Source organism: Sus scrofa, chromosome 1 (assembly GCF_054392235.1).
Source record: "Sus scrofa isolate SSC_HxYL_T2T_F1_AM1 chromosome 1, Sscrofa_HxYL_maternal_Yorkshire_Landrace_v2.0, whole genome shotgun sequence".
In the NCBI taxonomy this organism is placed as follows: Eukaryota; Metazoa; Chordata; class Mammalia; order Artiodactyla; family Suidae; genus Sus; species Sus scrofa.
The window spans coordinates 44,745,630-44,771,680 of record NC_139383.1 but is presented as its reverse complement, the minus strand read 5'-3'; the positions used below and the strand labels follow the sequence as shown (position 1 = coordinate 44,771,680).

General features: G+C 38.1%; 2 protein-coding genes and 1 long non-coding RNA gene across 8 annotated transcripts in view; 1 reads left to right on the top strand and 2 right to left on the bottom strand.

Annotated features, from left to right (window-relative positions):
* The window catches only part of RFX6 (regulatory factor X6), a 58,060-nt gene extending 54,515 nt beyond the window's left edge, over positions 1–3,545 (top strand). For all 5 annotated transcript variants that reach the window (XR_014804897.1, XR_014804896.1, XR_014804895.1 and 2 more), the window contains one exon: positions 2,156–3,545. Coding sequence is in view for 2 of the 5 variants with exons in the window: in XM_021089145.2 (XP_020944804.1) it covers positions 2,156–2,331 (176 nt within the window). In the remaining 3 variants the exon portion in view is untranslated. The remainder of the gene's footprint in view (positions 1–2,155) is intronic.
* The window catches only part of PHF3 (PHD finger protein 3), a 1,103,753-nt gene that overhangs the window by 526,157 nt on the left and 551,545 nt on the right, over positions 1–26,051 (bottom strand). The window lies entirely within an intron of this gene.
* The window catches only part of LOC146406051 (uncharacterized), a 215,811-nt gene that overhangs the window by 5,036 nt on the left and 184,724 nt on the right, over positions 1–26,051 (bottom strand). The window contains exon 3 of one of the 2 annotated variants that reach the window (XR_014804971.1): positions 8,253–8,367. The exons of the other annotated variant lie outside the window; for it this stretch is intronic. This is a non-coding gene — a long non-coding RNA (uncharacterized LOC146406051). Of the gene's footprint in view, positions 1–8,252; positions 8,368–26,051 lie in introns of those variants that run through there. 2 annotated transcript variants of the gene reach the window in all.

Genomic DNA, 26,051 nt, shown 5'->3' with positions numbered 1-26,051 from the left:
TAACATACGTTTTAAGTAAAAATGAGCAAAACTGTATGTTTTCCATGAAGTCGCCTAGCATCTTATTCCAACCAGGTTGATGTCCCTAAGAAAATACTGCAGCTTCTACTCGATGTATCACCAGCACCCAGCAAAGTGCCTGCCACATAGTCGTCACTCAGTGAGTCAGTGATTTGAAAAAAGGGGCAGTAACAAATGCATATTTGAGTTTCTAAAACCACTAATAAGGTATCACAAAGCAAGTGTATATCCATGTAGGCATCGAGGCAGGGTGTTAATGTTTGCAGGAGATGACTGAAATCTCCCAATGGAATTGATTTCAGATGAGCGTAAGTAGAGGGCATTGACACCCAAACAGAGCAGAATGGAAAATGAGACAAATTCCATCTCTCCTCACTCGGTGTATTTTTCCAATAATTCAATAGGAAGCACCTTTTCCTTTCCTGTGACCATCACAGATGTTCCCTGAGCAGAGTCACCAGCTTATCTCATGCCATCTGCAGATGGTCATTGCTTCTAGGTTACTCTAATGAAGCAGAAAATTCCACTTCAGGAAGTTTCCTCACTCTGAGACTAAAATGTACCGTGTTGCTATTGTTACTATTAGTTCTGTTTACTTGTAGAGATAGTGGAAGTGTTGATGGAACATAGCTTGGGTGTAGCATGGTTCTAGTCGGCAGGGTTGGCTGGCAAGTAAACTTCAAAGAGGGGCTCTTGGTTAAAAGAGGGAATAGAGTAGTTGGGTAAGCAGCAAAAGGGGAATTAGGATTTATAACTATATTTCCTTAGTTACAAAGCCTGGTTTTTAGTGGCAGAGAGATGGTACTTAGAAAAATAAGAAAGACAGCACTGATAAGGCAGCAGCCAAAATGTAAGAAACAGTGTCAGCCAGTTAGTCAAAATTTTTGAGAACCTACTATGTGCCAAACCTCATTTTAGGTGTTAGGTTATGGTAGTGATCAGGACAGAGTTCCTGCCTATAACAAATTTACATTCCAGTGGGGAGAGATGTGGCAGTGAAAATATAAACAAATGCATTTAAAAAGATTATTTCAGGGAGTTCCTGTGGTGGCTCAGTGGAAACAAATCTGACTGGCATCCATGAGGATGCAGGTTCAATCCCTGGCCTTGCTCAGTGGGTTAAGGATCCAGCATTGCTATGAGCTGTGGTGTAGGTCACAGATGCGGCTCAGATCCCTAGTTGCTGTGGCTTTGGCCTAGACCAGCAGCTACAGCCGTGATTCTACCCCTAGCCTGGGGATCTCCATATGCCGCAGGTGTGGCCCTAAAACAAAACAAAACAAAACAAGATATTTTCAGGTATTCTCAAGTCGATTAGTGGGTAAAATGACAGATAGGAATGGAGGAGCTGCTTTAGGTAACGTAGTTAAGAAAGCAATCCTGAGGCAGAAACATTTGACTGGAAAGCTGAGTGTTAAGAATGGGGCAATGATGTGAAGATCTGATGGTGGGGTGCAGACAGAAGAAATGGGAAGGTGCAGAGTCTCCAATATGGGAACACTTTGGGAAAATTCAATAGGCGGAGAGAAGACCAATGTGTTTTGAGCACAGTGAATGAGGAGAGGGGGTTAAAATAAATCAGAAGGCAGAGACCAGTTCATCTGGGGTGTTATGAACCAGGGCAAGGAGCTTGGGCTTTGGAGGAATGGGAAGTCATTGTAGTATCTGAGAAGAAGGACAGTTTGATATACACTTCTGCAAGATGATGCTGGCTGCTCTGCAGAAGAGAGGTGGGGCAAGCAAAGGTGAGGGACATGAGACTAGTTAGGAGATTGCTGTGTTGGTCCAGGTAAGAGAAGATGGTCGTTGGAACTACAGTTGTGGAGGTATGGATGGAAAGAGGAGGCCGTCTGGGGATAGAGTTTGGTGATAAAGCTGTCTGAATTTAATTTTAGAAATTGAGTTTTCTTTGTGAAATGCGTGAAAGAAGGAATAATTGCTGGGAGAAGAGCAAGGGGGAAAGTGGAGAAAAAGATAAGGATTGCTCTGAGAAACCATACATGCTCAAATTTAGCAGAGAGATGTGTGCTAAATGCACAAGTAAAAACAAAGGCTTAACGTGAGTGGCCTTCATTTTGCAGAGAAAAGAAAATGTCAGTCAATTTTCAACTGCCGATTATATTTTCCCTTACAGCTTCAAGCTTGCAAACCCCAATTCCTTCCTCCTCCTCCCAGTGTATGTATGGAACTTCAAATCAGTATCCAGCTCAAGAAAGCCTGGACTCCCATGGAGCAAGTGGTAGAGAAATGGTACCCTCTCTACCACCCATCAACACTGTGTTCATGGGAACAGCAGCTGGAGGCACTTAAACCAACAACCCCGGGTGGGGCTTGAAACTTTAGAAATCTCGACTCCTCAAATCCTATCCACTCACACTGCCGTTGGAGAGAGAAAATGGAATATCCAGTAGCAGGATATTGTCTTTCAGGTCGCTGTACAAAGTTATGGACAACCCCATAGTGAATGGAAATACATGCAGAGTGTGCCTTGCACACAAACTGTTTTGAATGCATCTCATTATTAGCCATAGTTTCAAACATTATCAAATGGAACCAGTGAAGCTCTGAAGATGCAGACATTTAAACTACGAAGTTTAATATTTCACCACTTAACTTATTGAAAATCTCTGTGCTGTTTCATTGTTGGTTTCCAAAAAAAGAGAGAAATGTTTATTTAATGCCTTTAAAATACCTTTAATTTATTAGGATCTCAGAATCATTGTTTACTATCCCTTATTTGACAAAAAGTCAAATGTGTATGGTCTACCTCCTATGGAAATGTTTACAAGGTCAAGACTTAATTCAATTCAGCCTAGACCAAAGTTTCTTAACTTTCAATTTCTGTGCATTAGTATGATGATTTCTGTTACATAGCAGTATCCTGAGTCTATGTAACTGAATGGAGATTAAAAATGCTTTACTTCAAAAAGATAGGAAGAAATAAGTGTAGAATTTTTTTAAGGCTTGGTTGCTTTCAGGGCTGGTACTGTTTCTAAAGAATGCTGGGGATTTGCAGGCAAAGCTCCTTTGTGTATCAAAGAGTGAAAATTGTTGATAAAAATACAATAGTTTCAGAACATTTGTATATCAGATACATGCATATAAATATAGAGAAATTGTGACTGTGGAAGCAGTCTTGAGTACTTTGCTTAGAAACTGAGAATGAATGAGTGCTCAAGGATCATCTGGAGACAAAAACAAACTTTGAAAGATTCATTACATATAAATTAATACAATTTGATACACCATTTATCTTTTTTTTTCTTTTTCATGTATCTTAACTGAAAGGTGTGCTATAAGACTCATGGCCTATAACTGGAAATTTCCATTAACTTTATAGGCTTCTTTTATAGTCTCATGATGGGCCTCCTATGATGTGTATTAAGGATTGAGTCATACTGTAAGCCCTGGTTACATTATACAAAGATCTGTAAGCTCCAAACACCCATGATACATCATGATGTAATTTGGTCAAGACAAACTGTGAAATTGTTTTCAGCAAGCAATAAACAATTACCTGTGGACTTGTGGGAGTGTTGCTACCATTTGCTCAGTAGTTTGTGGTTTATGAGCTAACTAATTAGCAGAAACATTTTACAACAACCAGATCATGAGAAATAGCAAACTAAACGTCCTATTCTTTGTCATGGTAATATCATAAGAATAAAAAGGAGAGTGAAATTAATAAGTGACTGGGCTGAAGGAGAAAACAAAAAGCTTTAAGACGTATTGGGACATAAGTCTGAAACATTGAGAATGAAATTTCCATTGTGTAGGAATTAAATATATAGTCATCATATATTTTCCATCAGACACAACGGACAATACAAAGATGAAAAAATACAGAGACAAAAAAGACAGTGTCATTACTTTAATAAGTTTTTCGTTTGTTTGTTCATTTGTTTTTTGTCTTTTTGCCATTTCTAGGGCCGCTCCGGCAGCACATGGAGGTTCCCAGGCTAGGGGTCTAATCGGAGCTATAGCTGCCAGCCTACATCAGGGCCACAGCAACATGGGATCCGACCACGTCTGCAACCTACACCACAGCTCATGGCAGCGCCGGATCCTTAACCCACTGAGCAAGGCCAGGGATCGAACCCGAAACCTTCTGGTTCCTAGTCGGATTTGTTAACCACTGAGCCATGACGGGAACTCCTACTTTAATAAGTTTTGATGTAATGATGAAGTCATGATAGGAAGTAGAAGCTCAACTAAAGATTTTTGAGTAAAAAATCAACGTGGGGAAATGATATTTAGGGAACATCTAGCAGCAGCTGGGGGGAGGTAGACATGTTAGGAGAAGAATTAGCCTAATAATAGGACATTGGGAGGGGGGGTGGAGCTGTTTCTCTCATCCAGGTGCCCAGCAGATAAGTGCAGAAACTATGGGAAAGAAGAGTGAAGTGAGGAGGGAGAGAGAAAGGAAGCATAGGCATCATTTCAAAGAGACATGAGCATCATTTCAAGGACACTGAAGGACTGGTGACTGCCTAGAGGCTCTAAAGTTTTCCTTAACACTATTTGCAAAGCATTTCAGTGTAAACAGTTGACCCTATATTGATACTCTCTCCCACCCTTAATTTTAAGGTGAGGGGAACTATTGGAGCAGGACGAAGCTCACAAGGCAAGTGAGCACCATCTGGGTTTCATGTGCATCATAACAAGGTGATGAATTTTGACATCGAGAACACGAACTTGCTCTTTTCCCCAGGTAGCGAGCTACCTGGTAGTTTACTGGAGATGTAACAGTGGTTCTCAATTGGCTTTCAGATAGGACAGATCTTTGGTTTGCGGGACTATTCTGCATATTGCACCAGGTAAGTAATCCTGGCCTCAAACGCTAAATACCAGTACACTCCCCCAAAAAACCTTGTGACAATCAGAAACATCTCCCATATTTCCAAATGCCCCTGGAAAGGCAGTGCCATTCCAGCATGAATTAAAGGTGACAGCATCTTTAATTTTACTCAAAGGAGCTTGAGACATTTAATACCTTTCTGCCCATCAGCTACACTCATCATTTAAGAATTGTTTTCCTTCGTGAATCTAAAGTATGGCTGCTAAAAGCACTTTGTATTATTCTTTAGGTTTTTATTTTATTTTATTTTATTTTATTTTATTTTAATTTTTAGTCACACGTACAGCATATGGAAGTTCCTGGGCCAGGGATCAAATTAAGCCACTACAATGACAATGCCAGATCGTTAACCTGCTATGCCACAAGAGAACTCCTAGGCTAATTTTAATACAGCTAAGAGGATCTAGCCTAGTTTTTTCATGTTTTTAAAAGTAAATAAATATTCTTCAAATAACTTTTAGAAGTTGCGGAGTAGCACTTATAAAGAAGTGAGCTGTTCAAGCTAATGCTTATGTGAATTGCAAAATTAAGGTTAAAAATTTTAAGATGCTAGATTTATAACTCAATTCCTGGAGTACTACCTTTCAAATCTTACATTATAGTTGTTACTAAAGATAAAAGGCATAATGAAAAATGAATGTTACAGTTAATACAATTCAGAGACCAAGAGCCTGTCTAATAACCACACGAAGAAAAACTAAAACTCAGCTCGGTCATTAACACAGAATCACAGATCAGAGGGATCTGGTTTATTCTACTCTCTCTAGGTAGTGCTGCACTAAGAAAAATTAGAGATATCCTCGGTTATATGTTCCCAAGTATATGTTCAGGTCAGAAAGAATTTTTAAAAATGCTTTAAGCTAAATATCAATTACAGTTGTGATATAAAATCTTTCTCTTTGTTTCTGCTTCAAAGGAGAAGAATTCATGAGACTCTCAAGGTCACCCAGGTCAAGAACTTATTTTGGAAGTGAGAAGGGGGGTATTTTTCATTGACACGGTGCCCAAAGAGGGCAGGTACAGTGGCACTTTGTGTGAGGACCAGGGATATGCATATTCTACAACGTGTGAGACAGATGTAAAGAACAGTCTCACTTCAAAGGCCAATAACACTGTATGGAGAAATAGAGGTAGACCAATGGGCTGTGAAGGGATTGCCTCAAAACTTCACCCAATAATGGTGATTTATATTAAATAGTATCTAAGTCAGATCATCTCTTCAGGAACTGTGACTGAGAAACTCACACACACAACCTAGAGAAACAGACAGAGGAATAGGGCTAGAAGCAGAGAGAAAGAAAAGGAAAGCTAGAAAGAAGCTAAGTTGGGAGAAGGGTTCAATAGGTGTCAATGGGTGGATACTTCCAATGGAATGCTGAGACAACAGGTCCCTAGATGTGTTGTAGAACCCCAGAGCCATGGCGGTGCCATCCTGACCAGTGAGGAACAATGCCAAATGCTCCTCTTCCCATCCAAGTTTGCTCTTGGAGCCTTTAATGGACACAGTCCCTATTTAGCCATCCAGAGTATAACTGCTCTGACTGTACCACCAAATCCACAGCAGCAGGTGTTTCCTCTTCTTCAGAAAAAAAAAAAAAAAAAAACTTGATAAGCAGCAGATTAGACCCTCCCTGATAATGTTTTTGAACCACTGATTTATGCCTATACAAATAGAGTTCATAAAAATAGGACAAAGAATATGCCTTAAAAGTTAGCCTGGATGGTGCATTTTCTCTTCCTTCATCTCTCACCCTCAAGAAAAAAAGAGAAAGAAGGAAGGAAAGAAGGAAGGAAGGAAGGAAAGAAAGAAAAAGAAAAAGAAAGAAAGAAAGAGAAAGAAAGAAAGAAAGAAAGAAAGAAAGAAAGAAAGAAAGAAAGAAAGAAAGAAAAGAAAGGAAGAAAGAAAAAGAAAAGAGGGGGAAAAAAGGAAAGAAAAAACACTTGAGATAAATGAATTCTTAAATCCAAACCCCAAATTCCACCTTTTCAAAAAAGCAGGAGGCAGATGAGAGTATGTTCAAACTTCGTGGAACCTGAGTGTAAAGGGAGTGAAATTAATTGTCATATAAGTCTCATAGTAACAGCTATGATCTGTTGTAAGGCCTGAAGTCGTAAACTGTTCATACTGTATTTTGAAGGCAGATTTATAATCCTAGCTGAATTAAAGAAATTTAAACAAAAACCTTCCAGAAAAGTAAACAAGAATGATTATGGCATACAGGACATTTTGTGCTTTGGGAAAGATAAGAAATGATGAATTTATATAAAAGGTCATTAAACTATCTCATTCAATTATTGAATTCTAAATTAAATTCTCGAGTTTGTAAGTGGCAGAGAACACAACCTGTCTGTTCCAAAAGCACACTGATTAAATGAAAAGAAAATAAATTTAAGTTACTCCTTGATTATAGGCATTAGCAATGGCTGGGAAAGATAGATAGTTTTAAGTAGACTCCAATGAATAATCTATTTCTAACTTTGAGCTATCTGATTACAAAATAAGGTCTTATCTCTGTTCTGATTGGTAAAAAGGTCTTTGACTAATTTTCTAATATCAAAATCTTATAAATAGTGTTTAATTTTTGTTGATCTTAGCTAGAAAATACTATGCTAGAAATGTTTTCCATTTAAAAAAAATCTATTTCCAGGATAAGCAGAATAATTTATTCAGTTTTTTTTTTTTTTTTGTAGACTCTAATCCAGTCAGAGAGATCTCTGATCTGTCTCCAAACTTCTCTTCCAACATCTACAATTCAATCATAATCATGAAAATGTTTATGAAGATAAAATTTACCCCTCATTAGTTTGAGCCTTTTGCTTATCACATCAGGGATTCTAGTAAAAGTCTCTCTGTCCATTCAATAGCATGGGAAACTTTTTTGTTGTTGCTGAGAACGCTGTATCATTTACTTCTAGGGAAACAATAACTCAATAATCAGAAAATTAAAGAGTGAAGAGCATAATACTGTTACATTTCTGAATAGCACAACTAAAAACACAGATTACTGCTCCTATTAAAAAATGATCTCATTCTTTATAAATATCTCATTTCATCCCAATACTTAAAATGTACTTATTGCTTGAGTATTCTTAATGAAATGTCTTGGTAGGTGTTCTCAGGCTTGGTTAGGTTTTGTCAAGGACATAATACGTTGAGGGTTCCAAGAGACACTCCATTTTACCCCACATTTTAACACATATGTCTGCTCACAGCGGTGATAAGAACAAAGTTCCTCTCTCATGAAACTTTCAAAATTGGTTACAATTAAGGAGTAATGAGTTCCCATCATGGCTCAGTGGATACTGACTAGTATCCATGAGAACGCAGGTTCAATCTCTGGCCTCGCTCAGTGGGTTAAGGATCTGGTGTTGCCATGAGCTGTGGTGTAGATCTCAGACGTGGCTCGGATCCCGTGTTGCTGTGGCTGTGGTGGAGGCCGGCAACTACAGCTCCAATTCAATCCCTAGCATATGCCACAGGTGCAGCCCTAAAAAGACAAAAAGGAAAAAAAAATGAGTTAAAATTGTGAAAAGATGTAAAGGATCTCAGAGAAATTAAAATAAGAATTGAGCTCCTGGAGATGCCTACAGGGCAGGGATAAGATGGGGAGATCTGGTCAGGGAAACTTCTTGAAAGAAGTAACTTACTGAGACAGAAGAAAAAGTAAGAAGTAGGCTACATTGGGAAGGGGAATTGTGGTGGGGAGAGGTGAGCAGGCAGGATAAATTCAGGATGGGAATCCGTACATAAGGAACTTATGACTGGAAGCAAAAGATGAAAAGGTGTGGCAGAGCTCGGAGAGATTAGAAGAGTGGCCAAAACGAGTGTAGAAAGATACTCCTGAGCATTTCAAACTTTAATGATGATTGTGGTGATTTACTTATAAAACACGAGAAACATGTCATTGTAAAACCTACAAAACATGAGAAGAGGCTGGTAATAATGTTAAGCTGAAATGTTTATAAATTCTGAAATGCTAAAATATTTTCATGATGAGAACAGCATTGCTTTCCTAGGATCCACTATTAAAAATAGCCTTGAAGCCCTTTCCATGTGTTCCATGACAACACGTCATTAAAGAAATTAATCTCACGGTTTTCTCTTATGTTTTGGGGGTATAATTGACATATAACATTGTATTAACCTTAGGCTTTGGTTTTCTTCATGTGGGTCATAATTAGGTTCTCTTTTTTAAACTGATGATTTCAGCCAATAAAATAAGTTTTAATAGAATTTGCTCTTCTTTTTTTCCCACAAGTTCAGTCCCAGACTTCCTTCCTTGAAATATCAAGGAAATATTTAAATAGCAGGGAAAGGAAAGCTCTCTTAATGATTTTAAGTGACATTTTTTTCTTCTGGATAGCTGATGTGATTAATTTTAACCCTAAAGTTGAAGGGAACTAAAAGGTGACGAGAAGGTCAAAACCAAGATTTCTCAGTGTGATGTGGTGACTTTACCTCTTTTCTTAAGACAGATGTTGTAGAGTCTTTGAGTAAGAATGGGATGAGGAACACATTTACAAAAGTGAAAAATTAACTACTTAATATGATACCTGCTCTAAAGTAAAGAGAAACCATTGTTTTTATTAGTTAAAAACAAGGGTGGTGTTTTTAGCAATCAATAGAATGAGGGTCAGAGATTTACAGCCCTCAAGCATCTTCAAACACACAGGAGCAAATATGAGCTTCGGGGCAGTTTGTTAATCAAGATTCATCATTTAGCTTTGTGTACTTTAGCTTATTAATGTTTTATACATGACCTCTGGAAAACAGAACTTTTTTCATATTATATATTATAAAATGGCAAGACTTCTCACCTTAGAATTGTAGGGGTAATATTTTCCATTATTTTCCATCTCACCCCCCAACATATGTACTTTTTTTCACTCACTACACCTCATCTGGATACCTCTACAATTTATAATCTCAACTTTCCACTCCCCAAAGAAACTCCACCTAGAATATGTCCTTAAAGATGGTACTTGATGTTTCTTCACAAGAAGCTGAGTGTTCAGGTGCCTGAGGGATTGGAGGCCCTTGGACGTCCAACTAGCAGAGAAAGCCCTCTGAGGGTGCACCGATTCTTCAATGAAACATAACCTGTTGGCATAACGGTGGTTCTCCACATCCTGATTGATGCTCCCCAGGGAAATATAGGGAAAAGTGGCCAAGAACTGACTAGTGAATTCTGGAAACCAAAAAGAACAGGTTGTCTTTGACACATACTTCAGTACTAACTGACTTGCCCCCAGTGAAACTCTTGCATAGCATTTTGTGGGCTCCTTGCATTGAGAACATGTGACAATGAAAGATTCAGATAGAGTGCCGATGGGACTAAGAAGGATCAGGATGATGGGGACAGACTTGAGTTATCCTACAAAGGCACCACCCCAAGAACCAAGACTAATCTTTATACTGAAGTGAGCATTGACATGGTTGTTCCAGTTTCTGTTAAACTATGAAGACAGGAGTAACAAAAAATATGATGTCAAAGTCAAGGCAAAAATATGTAGCCATTTAAAATACTTACTTCAGGGTCAGACAAATCAGTTTTTGAAACCACATTAACTGTATGACAAGTTAAACAACCTCTCCAAAACTCATTTTTCTCATCTGTCAAAGGAGCTTAATAATATTATCTATCAAAGGTTTTTTGTGAGGATGAACTGAGCTACTGCTTTTGAAATGGTTTCTGACATATTGTATAGACTCAATAAATGGTAACTATTATTATTATTATTCAAATCCAGTATTATTGGAATCAGTAGTATAATAATAATAATGTAAGCAATGTAAACTGTTTTTGTGTGTTTCACGTGTAATGTAGGCTGTTCTATTGCTTGAGTTGTCTAGCAAGATAACCTAGGCTGGTGTGGTTAAATAAGAATTTATCATGTAAACGTAGAAGGAAAAAGCAAAATGTGGTAAATCATTAACTACTCCAATATGATTTCATAGAAGTGACATCCATAGAATACACTATGGTCTGGCTTTTTTATATGAAAATATGATTAGAAGAAATATTTTAAAATAATTTATGTTTATAAATATTTTGCTGATTTCATACAATGATGTAGAGTCTTCCTCTATGACATCAATAATTCTGGGAAGAAGTTGTCAGTGTTCATTTCAGTTCGATTGTCCTTGTTTTCAGACATATAATATGTAGCCATAAAAATGTGAGATTTTTGGAGTTCCCATCATGGCTCAGTGGTTAACGAATCCGACTAGGAACCATGAGGTTGTGGGTTCGATCCCTGGCCTCGCTCAGTGGGTTAAGGATCTGGTTATGCCATGAACTGTGGTGTAGGTTGCAGATACGGCTTGGATCTAGCATTGGTATGGCTGTGGCATAGGCCAGCGGCTACAGCTCTGATTGGTCAATTAAAGTAGTATTTTAAGTAATTCTTTTTTTTAAATTTTTTATTTATTTATTTTTCCACTGTACAGCATGGGGACCAAGTTACACATACATGTATACATACTTTTTCCTCCCATTGTTGTGTTGCAGTGTAAGTATCTAGACGTAGTTCTCAGGGCTACACAGCAGGATCTCATTGTAAATCCATTCCAAGAGCAATAGTTTGCATCCGTTAACCCCAAGCTCCCCATCCCTCCCATTCCCTCCCTCTCCCCCTGGGCAGCCACAAGTCTATGATTTTATTTTCTGTGTAAATGTTCATTTGTACCTTAGATTAGATTCCAGTCATAAGTGATATCATATGGTATCTATCTTTCTCTTTCTGACTTATTTCACTCAGTATGAGAGTCTCTAGCTTTTGCACAGCAAAGGAAACCAAAAAGAAGACAAAAAGACAACTTACAAAATGCAAGAAAGTACTTTCAAAAGATGTGACTGACAAGGGCTTAATCTCTAGGATATACAAGCAACTTATACAACTCAACAGCAAAAAAAGCCAACCACCCAGTGGAAAAATGGGCAAAAGATCTGAATAGACCATTCTCCAAGGAAGATGTACAGATGGCCAATAAGCACATGAAAAAATGCTCAACATTTCTGATTATTAGAGAATTGCAAATCAAAACTACCATGAGATACCACCTCATACCAGTAAGAATGGCCATCATTAATAAGTCCACAAATAACAAGTGCTGGAGGGATGTGGAGTAAAGTAGGATTTTAAAATGTAAACAGTTAACTTTATAATCATAAATTATTAGTGTGTTAGATCTTTTTTTTTTCTTGTCTTTTGTCTTTTTAGGGCCCCACTCATGGCATATGGAGGTTCCTAGGCTTGGGGTCCAACTGGAGCTACAGCTGCCCACCTACGCCACAGCCACAGCAATGCAGATCTGAGAGCCATGTTTGCAACCTACATCACAGCTCATGGCAACACCAGATACTTAACTCACTGAGAAAAGGCCAGGGATTGAACCCATGGATGCTAGTCAGGTTTGTAAACCACTGGGCCACAATAGGAACTCCAGTGTTTCGGATCTTTCTAATGCCTTCATAACTACAAAGTTAAGGGCAAGGTGCTTTCTCGTCTCTGTTATTCTTGTAAGGAAAACCCAAGCTACCAAGCTGAACATCCAGTTCCTGATTATTGAACATCTCCTCCAAGATGTTCTGCAGACACCAGAAGCTCAGCATGTATGGACCAGGAGCCACTGGCTTCATTCTTGCACTGTGTTCTCACCATGCTTTCCCTCTCATCATTAGAGAGCCATGGAAGCCAGAAAGCTGGAAGACATCCCAAACTCCCTTCATTGCCCCCACTTCCAGTCAACATGTTCCTTCTGGTTATCCTTCTGAGCGCCCATCTCATCCTCCTCATCCTTATGGACAATGTCCCAGAGCAAACTCTTGTCCTCTTTTCCCTTATCAGGACTATGGTTTTTTAGCTCCTACTCCATCAGTTTCTCCATCACTTCCAGAGGGAGCTTCCTTTTAACAAAGACTGCACTGCTGCTCAAAATTGTCCTCTGGCTCCTCTTTGACCTCAGAACAGGGCCCAAACTCATCAGCATGGGTCTAAGGCTTTTTCGCTTTTCCTGCTTGGACCTAGTAGTAATCAATATAATGTATATGCTCTTTGGAAATTTGTCTGCACTTGGAAGCTGCATAAAATATTTAGATGTCAAAAGTAATCACTGTGTAGGTACTGGGATTTCCTTTATGTGTTGTGGTCATAATAGAAAGTGTAGCAGTATGAAGGATAAATGGTCAATAGAGATGAAATATTTATAAAAATCAATAGATTTAATGGCTCTAAAATATTACAGAATGTTAGCATTTGACACAAACATTTAATGGAAATTTTTGGCTCAATGATCAGTATTCCTAATATGTGACAAAGTGATAATGAAACACTGAGGAAATAGACCTTGATGGACCTCAATGATGTAAAGGCAGATAGAGACTTAACTGTTCCTAAGCTTGAGATTTTTAAAAAGTTAATACATAAGAACTTAATAAATATAATAAACTCTCTTCCTCTTCCTTCTGCCTTTTCTGTGTTTGACTGATTCTTACTCAATCTTCCAGTATAGATTTATATTCTCTAAGAAGTCACTTATGAAGCCCCAAAGTCCAGCTTAGTGTCCCTCTTATGTGCTCCCTTTAGGTCATATACTTCCCCAACATGACTGACGATGTTAGTTTGCTGTCTCCTGAACTAGACTATAAACTCTGGAATGGCTGAGGCAATTGTTAGGCTTGTTGATGTATTTCCACAATAAACACATGTTTAATTAAAATTGCATGTAGTAAACACCTTTAAATTCAGAGTGAATCATTATCTTTGGGCCCATTGATCAAGATGCTGTGTATCAAATGACACAATGAGGTTAGAGCAAGGCTCGTCATCTAACAGGGGCCCAGAACTACACAGAGTATGAAAACTTACTGAGGCTGAGCTTGTCGTTGCATAGTCACCAATCAGAAGCACTTTTTGGAGAAGTAAGTTGTATCTTTTTGTCTTTGGACTTTATTTTCAACCATAGAGTTGAAACACAAGTGGACTCTAAGAACTAAGATGTAGTTATCTATCTTATAGTCTAAGATCTTGGCAAATAGTAATTCAATGATTGGCTGATTGGCGAGGCCTGGAATATGCCTTTGAAAGCATTCAATCCAGATATACATCTTAAATAAATTCTTTCATTTTGCTCAAATAGAAAGATGGCAGGATATTTTTAGCAGCATTATTTGTAATAGAAAAAAAAAAGAATCAACTTAAATGACCATCAGTTGATAGATGAATAAGAAAAAAAAAGAATTTGTGCAATGTAATACTATAGTTTAGATAAAATTAGTGAATTAAATCTACCTGTATTAGGAATAAGTCATAAAAAAGACAAGTTAAGTGAAAAAAGCAAGTTCAAAAAATAAATGCCAATATTTATGTGAATTTAAAACCATAAAAAACTATTTTTTATGTGTACATTTGTGGTCAAAGCAAAACTATGTGGTTGGGAGGTGTATATATTATTTTCAGTATAATGATTACCTTTGGGAAGGGAGGCAGAGAAATAAGGCTGGATGGAGCTTCATTTCTATCTTAAAACACTTGTTTCTTTAAAAAAGATGTGAAACAAATGTGGTGAAATTCTATTTACATATTGGTTAAAGTTTGGTGATAGATATGTTGATGTCTATTATACTATTCTGTGTACTTTATTATTATTATTTTTATTTTTAACTTTATTATTATTTTTTTATTTTTAATAGTTATTTCCCCAATACATTTTTTGCTACTATACAGCATGGTGACCCAGTTACACATACATGTATACATTCTATTTTCTCACATTATCATGCTCCATCATAAGTGACTAGACATAGTTCCCAGTGCTACACAGCAGGATCTCATTGCTAATCCATTCCAAAGGCAATAGTTTGCATCTATTAACCCCAAGCTCCCCATCCACCTCACTCCCTCCCCTTCCCCCTCCCCCTTGGCAACCATAAATCTGTTCTCCAAGTCCATGATTTTCTTTTCTGTGGAAAGGTTCATTTGTGCCTTATATTAGATTCCAGATATAAGTGATAACATATGGTATTTGTCTTTCTCTTTCTGACTTACTTCACTCAGTATGAGAGTCTCTAGTTCCATCCATGTTGCTGCAAATGCCATTATTTTGTTCTTTTTTTATGGCTGAGTACTATTCCATTGTGTATATGTACTGCATCTTCCTAATCCAATCATCTGTCAATGGACATTTGGGTTGTTTCCATGTCTTGGCTATTGTGAATAGAGCTGCAATGAACATTGCGGGTGCATGTGTCTTTTTCTAGAAAAGTTTTGTCAGGATATATGCCCAAGAGTGGGATTGCTGGGTCATATGGTAGTTCTACATATGGATTTCAAAGGTATCACCATACTTATCTCCATAGTGGTTGTACCAGCTTACATTCCCACCAACAGGCAGGAGGGTTCCCTTTTCTCCACACCCCCTTGGGCATTTGTTCTTTGTGGACTTATTAATGATGGCCATTCTGACTGGTGTGAGGTGGTATCTCATGGTAGTTTTGATTTCCATTTCTCTAATAATCAGGAATGTTGAGCATTTTTTCATGTGCTTGTTGGCCATCTGTACATCTGCCTTGGAGAAATGTCTATTCAGGTCTTTTGCTCATTTTTCAATTGGTTGTTGGCTTTTTTGCTGTTGAGTTATATAAGTTTCTTGTATATTCTAGAGATTAAGCCCTTGTCAGTTGCATCATTTGAAAGTATTTTCTCCCATTCTGTAAGTTGTCTTTTTGTCTTCTTTTTGGTTTCCTTTGCTGTGCAAAAGCTTGTCAGCTTGATGAGGTCCCATCGGTTTATTTTTGCTCTTATTTCTGTTGCTTTGGGAGACTGATCTGAGAAAATATTCATAAGGTTGATGTCAGAGCATGTTTTGCCTATGTTCTCTTCCAGGAGTTTGATGGTGTCTTGTCTTATATTTAAGTCTTCCAGCCATTTTGAGTTTATTTTGGTGCATGGTGTGAGGGGGTGTGTTCTAGTTTCATTGATTTGCATGCAGCTGTCCAGGTTTCCCAGCAATACTTGCTGCAAAGACTGTTTTTTTCCCCCCATTTTATGTTCTTGCCTCCTTTGTCAAAGATTAATTGACCATAGGTGTCTGGGTTTATTTCTGGGTTCTCTATTCTGTTCCATTGGTCTGTCTGTCTGTCTGTTTTGGTACCAGTACCACACTGTCTTGATGACTGTGGCTTTGTAATATTGCCTGAAGTCTGGGATAGTTATGCCTCCTGCTTGGTTTTTGCTCCTCAGAATTGCTTTGGCAATTCTGTGTACTTTTTAATAAATTTAAAATGTTATAATCATTTCTTGAACTACAATAGAGAAAAATAAACTGTAAGGAGAGCCTATTCAGTTTTAAAAATTAAAACTTTACCCAAATGTTAGTTCAGCAGTGAGTTGAATAAAATATAAGCTATTGAGAATCAAAAGGTTATTTAAGTCTCAGTAGCAAATGTTCATATCTTTGGGAAGGTCAGTTAGGCAGTAATACATGGTTTTGTTAGCTAAGATAGAAAAGAAAATCTTTCTTCTTTTCAGAAATTGAAATATTTTTTCCTAATTACAAACGCAAAAGAGGCTTAGAAATGTAAAATAAAGTGGGGGGAGAAATCTACATATAATCCTGCCTTTTATAAATAAAATCTATAAAATTTTTTTACACACATGCCTATATGCATACATGATTTAAAGGCATCTCTCTGTGCATACTCATTTACATTTGAATTATATGATGAATTTTCTCCTATGTTATTTCATTTTCTTTGACAGAAAAACTTTGGTAACTGTAAAGAATTTTTCATATGGAACTGCTATAACTTAACCAGTTCCCTACTGTTGAATATTTAAATGACTTCAAAGGGAGTTCCCATAGTGGCTCAGCAGTAACGAATCCGACTAGTATCCATGAGGATACAGGTTCAATCCCTAGCCTCACTCAGTGGGTTAAGGATCTGGCATTACCATGAGCTGTGGTGTAGGTTGCAGACATGGCTTGGAGCCCACATTTCTGTGGCTGTGGTGGAGGCCAGCAGTTACAGCTTCGATTTGACCCCTAGACTGGGAACTTCCATATGCCACAGGTGTTACCCTAAAAAAAAAAAAGCCAGAAATGAAGTATAACCAGTTAGCCAGTCCCCAAACACCAAGTCAGGTCTGAGATCTATACTTCTTTTTTCTTTACTCTTTATCTTATAAAAACTTCCTACATTCTCATTTTGCAGTTCTCAGAAAGGAAAGAGTCAAATAAAGAATAAAGAGTTTTTAAATGAAGTTTTATCACCTAAATTGTCTTTCACCATTTTTTATTTTTTTCTTTTTCTGCATCCTCACAGACACTATGTCAGGTTCTTAACCTGCTGAGCCACAATGGAACTCCTGCCATTTTTTTTAACATATTGCCTTAACATTCATGATTGTTAGAAGAAACTACTTTGATTCTTTTAAGATAGATAATCACAAAACAGTCTTGTACTAGTTGCTAAAAATGACCTCTGAAACACAGACATCCACGTTCATACATCCATGAGGATATGACAATAGTCTAGGCAAGAGACAATGAACATAATGCACAACAGGGAGCACACGTAAGTAGGATCAAGTGAGGCTAAATGCCACTAAGCAACCACACTTAGTGAACTTCAGACACTGTGGGGTCATGCGATATGATCCTCTATCAACGTCAATGTCACAATTCATTCTTTCAAGTTCAGTTGATATTGATGAGGTTATAAACACGTGGCTTCCTCCCTTGAAACTATTTATCCATGCAAACACACCTCTCAATAGCCTAGCAACTCATCTGCTTTCTGCTTTCAAGGGTAGATGTAATGCACATTCCATTATATAAAAGGAATGATTCAGACACATCTTCCGCACAGTCCTCTGAAGAAATAAAATCATGTTTTTTACCCTAGGTCAGTGCAAACAACAATGTCCAACGATCAAGGACTTTTCTAAATTATATTAAGGTGATCAATTTTTCATGGACTGGGTTTTTTGAGGCAAGTATGTGTGTTGGTGGATCTGCTAGGGTACATCTGGGAGGAAGCCCCATGTGTTATACAAGAGCCGTGCCTGGAATTCTTTGAGTCACTACCCTCTGTATAATCAGCAAGGAGGATACTACAATATTCCAGATTAAAAAAATAGTTAATGCTGCAACTCTTTCGATGAATTCAATAGGTTTAAAACAAACAAACAAAAAAAGTAAGACTTGATTAATTATATGTGGTGGTAAGAGTGGTGCAGAGAAGAGGGTTGACCTGGGAGGCTTGCTATGTGGTGATGTCAATAACCAATTAAGAAATATAGGATGTGAATTCCTGTTGTGGCTCAGCTGGTTAAGAAACTGACCATTATCCATGAGGATTGGGTTTGATTCCTGGTTTTGCTCAATGGGTTAAGGATCCTGCCTTGCCGCAAGCTGTGACATAGGTTGCAGACACAGCTCGAATCCTGTGTTGCTATGGCTGTGGTTGTAGGCCAGCAGTTGTGGTTCCAATTTGACCCCTAGCCTGGGAATTTCCATATGCCATGGGTGTGGCCCTAAAAAAAAAAGAAAAGAAAAAGAAAAGAAATGTAGGATGGAGTGTAGTGTTTCAGTGACAGGTATAAAGTTACAGTGTGACAAGAAACAATAATGTTATACACATCAATTTTGAGGTGCTTCTGAGGTATGCCTGGATTGACCTATTTCTGGTCCAAAACTCAGGGGAACTATAAAGGCTGGGAATATGCCTTTCATGGACTTAAGATTAAGGTGGTAGTTAAAACTGTATTAAAACTATTGCTTGGGGAGAATTTTTAGGCAAGGCAGAGAATTGGGCCAAAAGAAGATACCTGCGAAAATCCTGTGTTTAAAAAGTAGATACAGAGAAGGCATCCATGAAGAGACTGATAGCCAAAGTCGGGAGCAGAAAGAGGAGAAAGTTTCTATTGACATCAAAGAAGCAGAGTGATTCAAGAATATCTAAAGATCAATAGCGGCAAACAGAGCATAAACACTCCATAGGAAAGTTTGGGAAATATCTACTGTCTTTGGCAATATGGAGATCAGTGGGCTTTGCAAGAGCTATAAGAGTGGAGTGTTTAGAGGAAAAGCCAGCTTGTAAGGGTTTGGATTGAATGGTAAGTAAGAAGTGAGAAACAGAAAACAATGAGTATATAACACCCTTAGAAATGTTTCCTATGGGTTAAAAGAGGGTCATTTGTTTTTCTTCCTTTTGACTTGGAAAAATTTAAGCATACTTTTGGAATAAAGAGAAACAACACACACACACACACACAAATGTATACATGTAAGGATAACTTGGTCCCCTTGCTGTACAGACGGAAAATAAAAGAAAAAAAAAGGGAAAAAACACAGAGGAAGACACTGAAGATAGGGGGAGATGCAGATAAGATGGAGTGACTTGCTGGAAGAGGTATCTTTATCCAGACTTGGTTGCATCAGTGGGATATACTGACTATTATATTTTTTTCTCACTACCCTACCATGATATTCTCTATTTACATGCTATTTGTTATTCACATACTTTGGCAGAATCTGCAACTGACCCTATTATTTGTGAACTTTGGTCTTCTAAGTGCTCAGGCAAAATCCCAGCAGAAGAAGAATGAAATGAACCTGGTAACTGGTGAGTGAAAGCATAATCCAACCAGAAAGAGTTATTTATTTGGTTGCATCCCTCTTTCTTCATTGCTACTTCAGCAATAAAATAGCCTCATGATGAGGTTTTCCTCATCCAAAAGACAATTTCATTTATTAAAGCAACAGAGCCACAAAATCATGCTAAGTTGTAGGTTTCAGTAAAATCTAAGTTAGTGGGCACATTTCCTGGACTTCCCTGGCTGCCTGAATAAAATTAGAGTATGCTTTAAGCCATTGCATCACAATACATATTCAGAGAACACATTCTTATTCCATTCCTGACCCCCAGTCCATCTCTCAGAGTCACTCTTCCACCTCCATGAGTGACCTGGAGAACAGAGGGTTAGAAATACAATGAAGGTGTCCCACTATGCTTGTTATGTTCTAGTCCTCACAAGCTAAAATTTTAATGCTTTTTCTTTTTAATTATATAAAAAAGATGGTCATAATGGGAAAACAGCAAGTTCAAAACAACCTTGTGAAGGAGTTCCCTTGTGGAGAAGTAGGTTAAGGATCTGGTGTTGTTGCTTCAGTGGCTTGGGTTGCTGCTGTGGCTCAAGTTCATTTCTTGACACAGGAACTTCTGCATGTTGTGGATGAGGCCAAAAAGAAGAACCCAACAGCCTTGTAAAAATGACATGTGACTTCTTTAGCTTTCTTTCTCTATCTTCTCATTTTTAATAATTTCATTTTTTATCAGTGATCATCCTGTTTCTCTTTTCTCATCTTTCTCTTCTGAAGTTCACAGCTGACATGGAAATTTTCTAGCCCTTACCCCACACCAATTATCATTACTTTCCCACAGCAGTTCTAGAAGCCTCTATGGAAGTCATCTGTCAATGCATCAACCGACATTTTTTTGTTAAGCTCCAGGCACTGTTATCTTGAGATCCAGTAACATGGGGCTTCTAGGGACAACGACCATTGTCAGGTGCACCTCACTTTATTTTCCAGTGGTTGTCTTCACAGAGAACACTACTAATAAATAAAATCTCAGTCTAAGCCCTAGAATAGCATAAAGAGTCAGATATGGGCAAGAAAGGTGCATAGAGTACCAGAATGGTCTGCGATCCCAATAGTGTTTATTGAGTTTTTCCATCAGAAACTTGGAGAATCTGATGTAGTAACACCATTTGAATAGTTTTTATCTAAAAAATAGAATCCATAGAAACTCCAGGATACTGTATAAGTTTTCCTCAAGTGTTGGAAGAAGCATATTAGAGTAGCAAGTACCTAAGAAGTCCTGGAATGACTTTCTCCCCTTTAGTATTCCTCACAAATTAAGACCACTTGTTTTGGAAACTATGATTAGCAAACATCTGTTGCAGAGAACATATGTATGTTTTGGTGTTTCTTGATGTAATCCTAAGACTTTTATCCTCTGCTTAGGATCCAAAAAAAAAAAAAAGAAGAAGAAGAAAGAAGTATGCAAAGACAAAAATGATGACGCAGGAGAAGAAAATTAAAATAAGCAAGCAAACAACAAAGGAAACCAATCTATGGCTCTTTTGAGTCACAGAACTGAGTAGAGGACACACTTTCATTCATAAAGCTGCAGTCCCTGCATTTGCATATTCAAATAAACTTTAAATATTCAGTTCCTGTTATATTTAGCCCTTTTATTTCTGTAGATTTTTCCTTCTTAATGATGGCACAGATGGGCTCACAAGTGGAGAGCACGTAAAAAGATTCTATTTCGCAGGTGAACTAGGAAAGCTGCCCTCCCTTCCTCTGAGCTTAGTTGATCATTACCCTTGATCAAATAAAAAGCCACATGTTCCAGCTGCCCTTATGCCCTGGTTACCACAGTGAGAAAAAGAAAGGAGAGAAAGAGAGAGAAACAGGAGACTTGAGACAAGATAGATAACTCTTACATAAATTTTCATATCATCTGAATACAAGCATGACCTATGTCTCCAAACTCTTCGTTTTTTGTTTTTTTTTTTTCAAAGAAACATTTAAATGGAGTGGAAGTGGCTCACAATAAGTGTTTTACTCTTGCTGTTATGGAAAGGGTAATCTATAGCAAATCAAACTTTTAAAAGAAGAAATGTCATGTAACATCATAGAAAAAAAGTTGGGATGCTAGATTAGAAGTGAAGCAGAACAAGGGCTGAAAAGAAAGGATATGGAAAGAGAGCCAGAGAGCACTTACTCCTCTTCATACTGAATCTTTCTAGGGTGTAGACATGCAGGGATCCACTGAACCACCTCTGCAGTCTGCCCAGTGGTAGTAAGAACAAATGAATCCACTCTCTTCTCCAGATACCTTAAGCCTTTGGAAATGCTATCCTTTAAGGATTAGATATTCACTGAACAGTATCTTGTTTCCCATTTGAGCTTAACACATTTGGTAGTTATCTGGAGTTATATTAGATATTTTTGAAGACAAATACTCTACAAAATGAGAGTTATTTTTTTCCCCTCCAAAATTGTTTCAAATCTAGTGCTCTTCTGAAACATATAGAGAAGTTCTTGTCGTGGCTCAGCAGTAACGAACCTGACTAGTATCCATGAGGATGCAGGTTCATTCCCTAGCCTTGATCAGTGGGTTAAGGACCCTGCATTGCCATGACCTGTGGTGTAGGTCAAAGATGAGGCTGGGATCTGGTGTTGCTGTGGCCAGCAGTTGTAGCTCCGATTCGACCCCTACCCTGGAAACTTCCAAATGCCTCAGGTGCAGCCCTAAAAAGCAAAAAGAAAGAAAGAGAAAGAGAGGAAGGAAGGAAGGAAGGAAAGATGGAAAGAAGGGAGGGAGGGAGGGAAGGAGGAAGGAAGGAAGGAAGAGAGGAAGGAAGGAAGAAAAAAACACATGGAAGCACCTCAATGCAGAGACTGGGGAAACAGATTATAAGTAAGTATACATGATGCCATATTTCTCTTGAAAACATACATTTGGGGGGATAGAAAAATAAATAAAAACAAGTTAGGAAGGGGATTAGGCCTCAAATTGTTGATAGCCATTTTCCAGGAAGTCTATAGGGCAGAGAAATTAGAGGGAACTTTCTGTTTAATGATTTCCTCTAATAATTAAATTTTCTTGAGAACTATTATAATGTTAAAAACATAAAACATTTTGAGTTATAATGTAAATATTATCAAGATTTAAACATTGGTAATTAAAGTATAGTTACAGGGGATATTTCCAAAAGTGTTGAATAGTTTGCTAGTGACCAGGGGCTAATGTGTGTTTTCTGGAGAATTCTATGACAAAGCCAGCCCTGTTTGAACCCGATGAACCAGCTGTGTAGACAGAAAAACTCTGAATACTTGCCTTGTTTTTAAGGAACTTCCTTGTTTTTAAGGAACTTCCTTGTTTTAAAATGCATTATCCCATTTTACTGATCCCAAATCAAGGGGAAATGATAGACATTCTATTGGCTGATGACAGATATATACACAGTAAAATTTAGAGAAATTGTTGCGATTGCCCAAGGCAAGATGACAACCAAAATATACCAGATGATTTGTACCTTTCCAACTAAAACCAGAAGTAAAATGGTAGCTATGTAATTTGGACAGGAAAAAGTTTTTGCACAATATAGTTCTTGGAGGTAAATAAATACCCTTAGAATGTGAAAAGCTCTCAAATTTGAATGATAAGAGGAGTGAGAATGAAGAGAAGGGGTGAGGCTCAATCATCCAGCCAGCCCTAGAATGATGTCACTCTGAGTATGAGATGGCTAGTCTTAAAAATAAGCACACCTGAAACTAACACAATATTGTAAATTAATTACTTTTCAAAAAAAGGAAATGTATAACTTCTTTCCATTTTTAAAGGGAAGTAAAGCTGAGAAAGGTTTTCTTCATTAACTTTAAAAGATTAAAGACGAAGGTTTTCGAATCTAGTAGGCAAGAAATGCGATGGGAACGCAATATCATTTTATTTGATGCTCTGTAGCTGCTGAGACAGGAAGGGACTGACCACCGTGCAATGCACTGGTCTAAAGGTGAGGGTAAACCTCAAAGTCCATTCGTTTGACATCAACAAAGCCAGTTACTCAATTCTGATAGGTTAATTTCAAATTTCAAAGAAAAAGGTTTTGCGCTTTATGGCAACTTGAAGCCACCTAGATCTCGTAGTAAATACCACAATATTGTTCAAATTGGCTTTTCTCCCTTTCAACCTCTTTCCTAAGTCACGGCAATAACAGAGTTTGAAATGAGTTTTTAAGATTTGTGTTACATGCCTACAAGTCAACTCTCAATCATCTGATTTTATGATTTTGCTCACTTTGAACAATTCAAGGTAGACATATCCTGGGAAGAGGTAGAGCATATTTAGCTGCCTGAGTGCACTGTCAAGTCTTTTTAGCTACACCTTGAAATGAATCCATTTGATTTTATGACATATGCAATTATTACTGAGTTGTTAAATCTGGTCTTTTTCAGGGAGATTTTGTAACTGGGATAAAGAGATGCCTTTCATTCCTGAGTTGCTTCATTTCTAGGACTCCTTGAAACAAGCATATCCCAGATTAAAAAGATGGCTTTCAGTGTATCTGTGACTAGAAGACAGCATTTCTTCAGTGTGGTATTGTCTGTAATCTTCTGTCTCCTTGAAGAGCATCTACAACTGGCTTTGTCAAATAGAGTCCGATTGAGATCAAAGCTGCAGCCTCTGTCCCTGGCTGACTGGCAAGATGAGCACAGCCAGAAAGAACAGTCAGGCGGCTGGTGCACAGCTGATGGGTTCCCATGCTTTCTCTCCCATCTGGTTTACTTCCTTTTATCTACGCTGATAAGAACAAGAAAAGTCTCTGAACTGGACAAAGGCGGATGATAATGTATCATTAATACATTCACATAAAAATCTAAAGGAACACTGGTAATCCCCTGAGCAGTACCAGATTGATCTTTTAGGCTGCGATTTGCATTGGCTGCACAGTTTTCATTTCAGGAGCATTTTGAGGCTTTCTGCATCTTACCTCTTCCTACTTCCCATGCTCCAAGAAGAGTTCCTCCATAGTTCAAGGGGGCACCATTGATCTGTGGCTAAACTATGGAAGGAGGCTAGCTGCTGGTTCAGAAAGTCACCTATTTCTCAACCCAGACGAATTTCCTATGCCATGGGGTTTGTAAACCAGAGCAAGTTTTAAAGGAAGACAGAAATTCCCTTATGATAGTCAGGGTTCTAGAAAGTTTTACTTTCTGAACTGAAAATGAAATGTGAAATAGGATTTTTTTTTTAATTCTGCAGAATGTCCAAGCAGTTCGAAATTCCTGTAGTTGCCAAAGTCATTTCCATTTCTTTGAACTTATTTTCCTTGTGTCAGCTTTCTTTTTTTTTTAAGCCTACATATTTTTACATTTTTCATAGATTTTCTATAAATTTTCTACCAATCAGAACAGTTACATATCCTAATGTGCCCCTGGATTATGAGTTTACAATCTTATCATGACAAATGAAATATAAAACTATTATCTTCTTTTCCTAAACACAAATAGAACAAAATTTGATGAAGTTTTTGTTGGTCTTTCTATATCATTATTTTCAGCCACACCCAGGCCAGCAATTGAATCTGAGCCACAGCTGTGACCTATGCCACAGCTGCAGCAATGCTGGATCCTTAACCCGTTGCATCACGGCAGGAACGCCTCTATATCATTTTTAATGAAAACAATTGTATAAACATTCTCTCCCATCCATGGTTTCAAGGACAAATTATATCAATGATACAACTTGACTGGATGTAGACTCCTTAGGTAATTTTCTTGTGCCTAACATAGTGTGCTCCTAAAAGCAAATTACTCTTTTTGTATGTGTGTGTCTTTTTGTCTCTTTAGGGCCTCACCCACTGCGGCATATGGAGGTTCCCAGGCCAGGGGCGGAATCAGAGCTATAGCCACCAGCCCATGCCGGAGCCACAGTAGCACAGGATCTGAGCCGCATCTGCAACCTACACCACAGCTCACGGCAATGCCGGATCCTTAACCCACCTAACAAGGCCAGGGATCAAACCTGCATCCTCAAGGATGCTAGTGGGTTTGTTAACCACTGAGCCACAATGGGAACTTCTAAATGCAAATTACTCTTTATCTTCCTTTCTATGGTAAAAAGGGTTACTTACCTACTGGTTGTCTGGCACAAGCATTGTTTTAATAACAGTTCTATCACTATGGTCACAACAACTCCACGAAAGAAAAAAAAAAATTCTTAAGTTTGGCAGAGGATGAGTAAACTTGTAAAATAAATTCTTAACTATTCCTTTTTTTTTGTCTTTTTAGGGGTACACCTGTGGCATATGGAGTTTCCCAGGCTAGGGGCTGAATCAGAGCTGTAGCCACAGCCTGCACCACAGCCACAGCAAATGCCAGATCAGAGCTGCATCTACAACCTACACCACAGCTCAAGGCAATGCTGGATCCTTAACCCACTGAGCGAACCTGTGTCCTTATGGATGCGAGTCAGATTCATTTCTGCCGAGCCACAGTGGGAACTCTGAAATTCTTAACTATTTCTGAACCCTCATGACCTCAGTGGCAACTTTCATGTGTTGAATTCCAGTGTTCAATAAGCATTCTTAT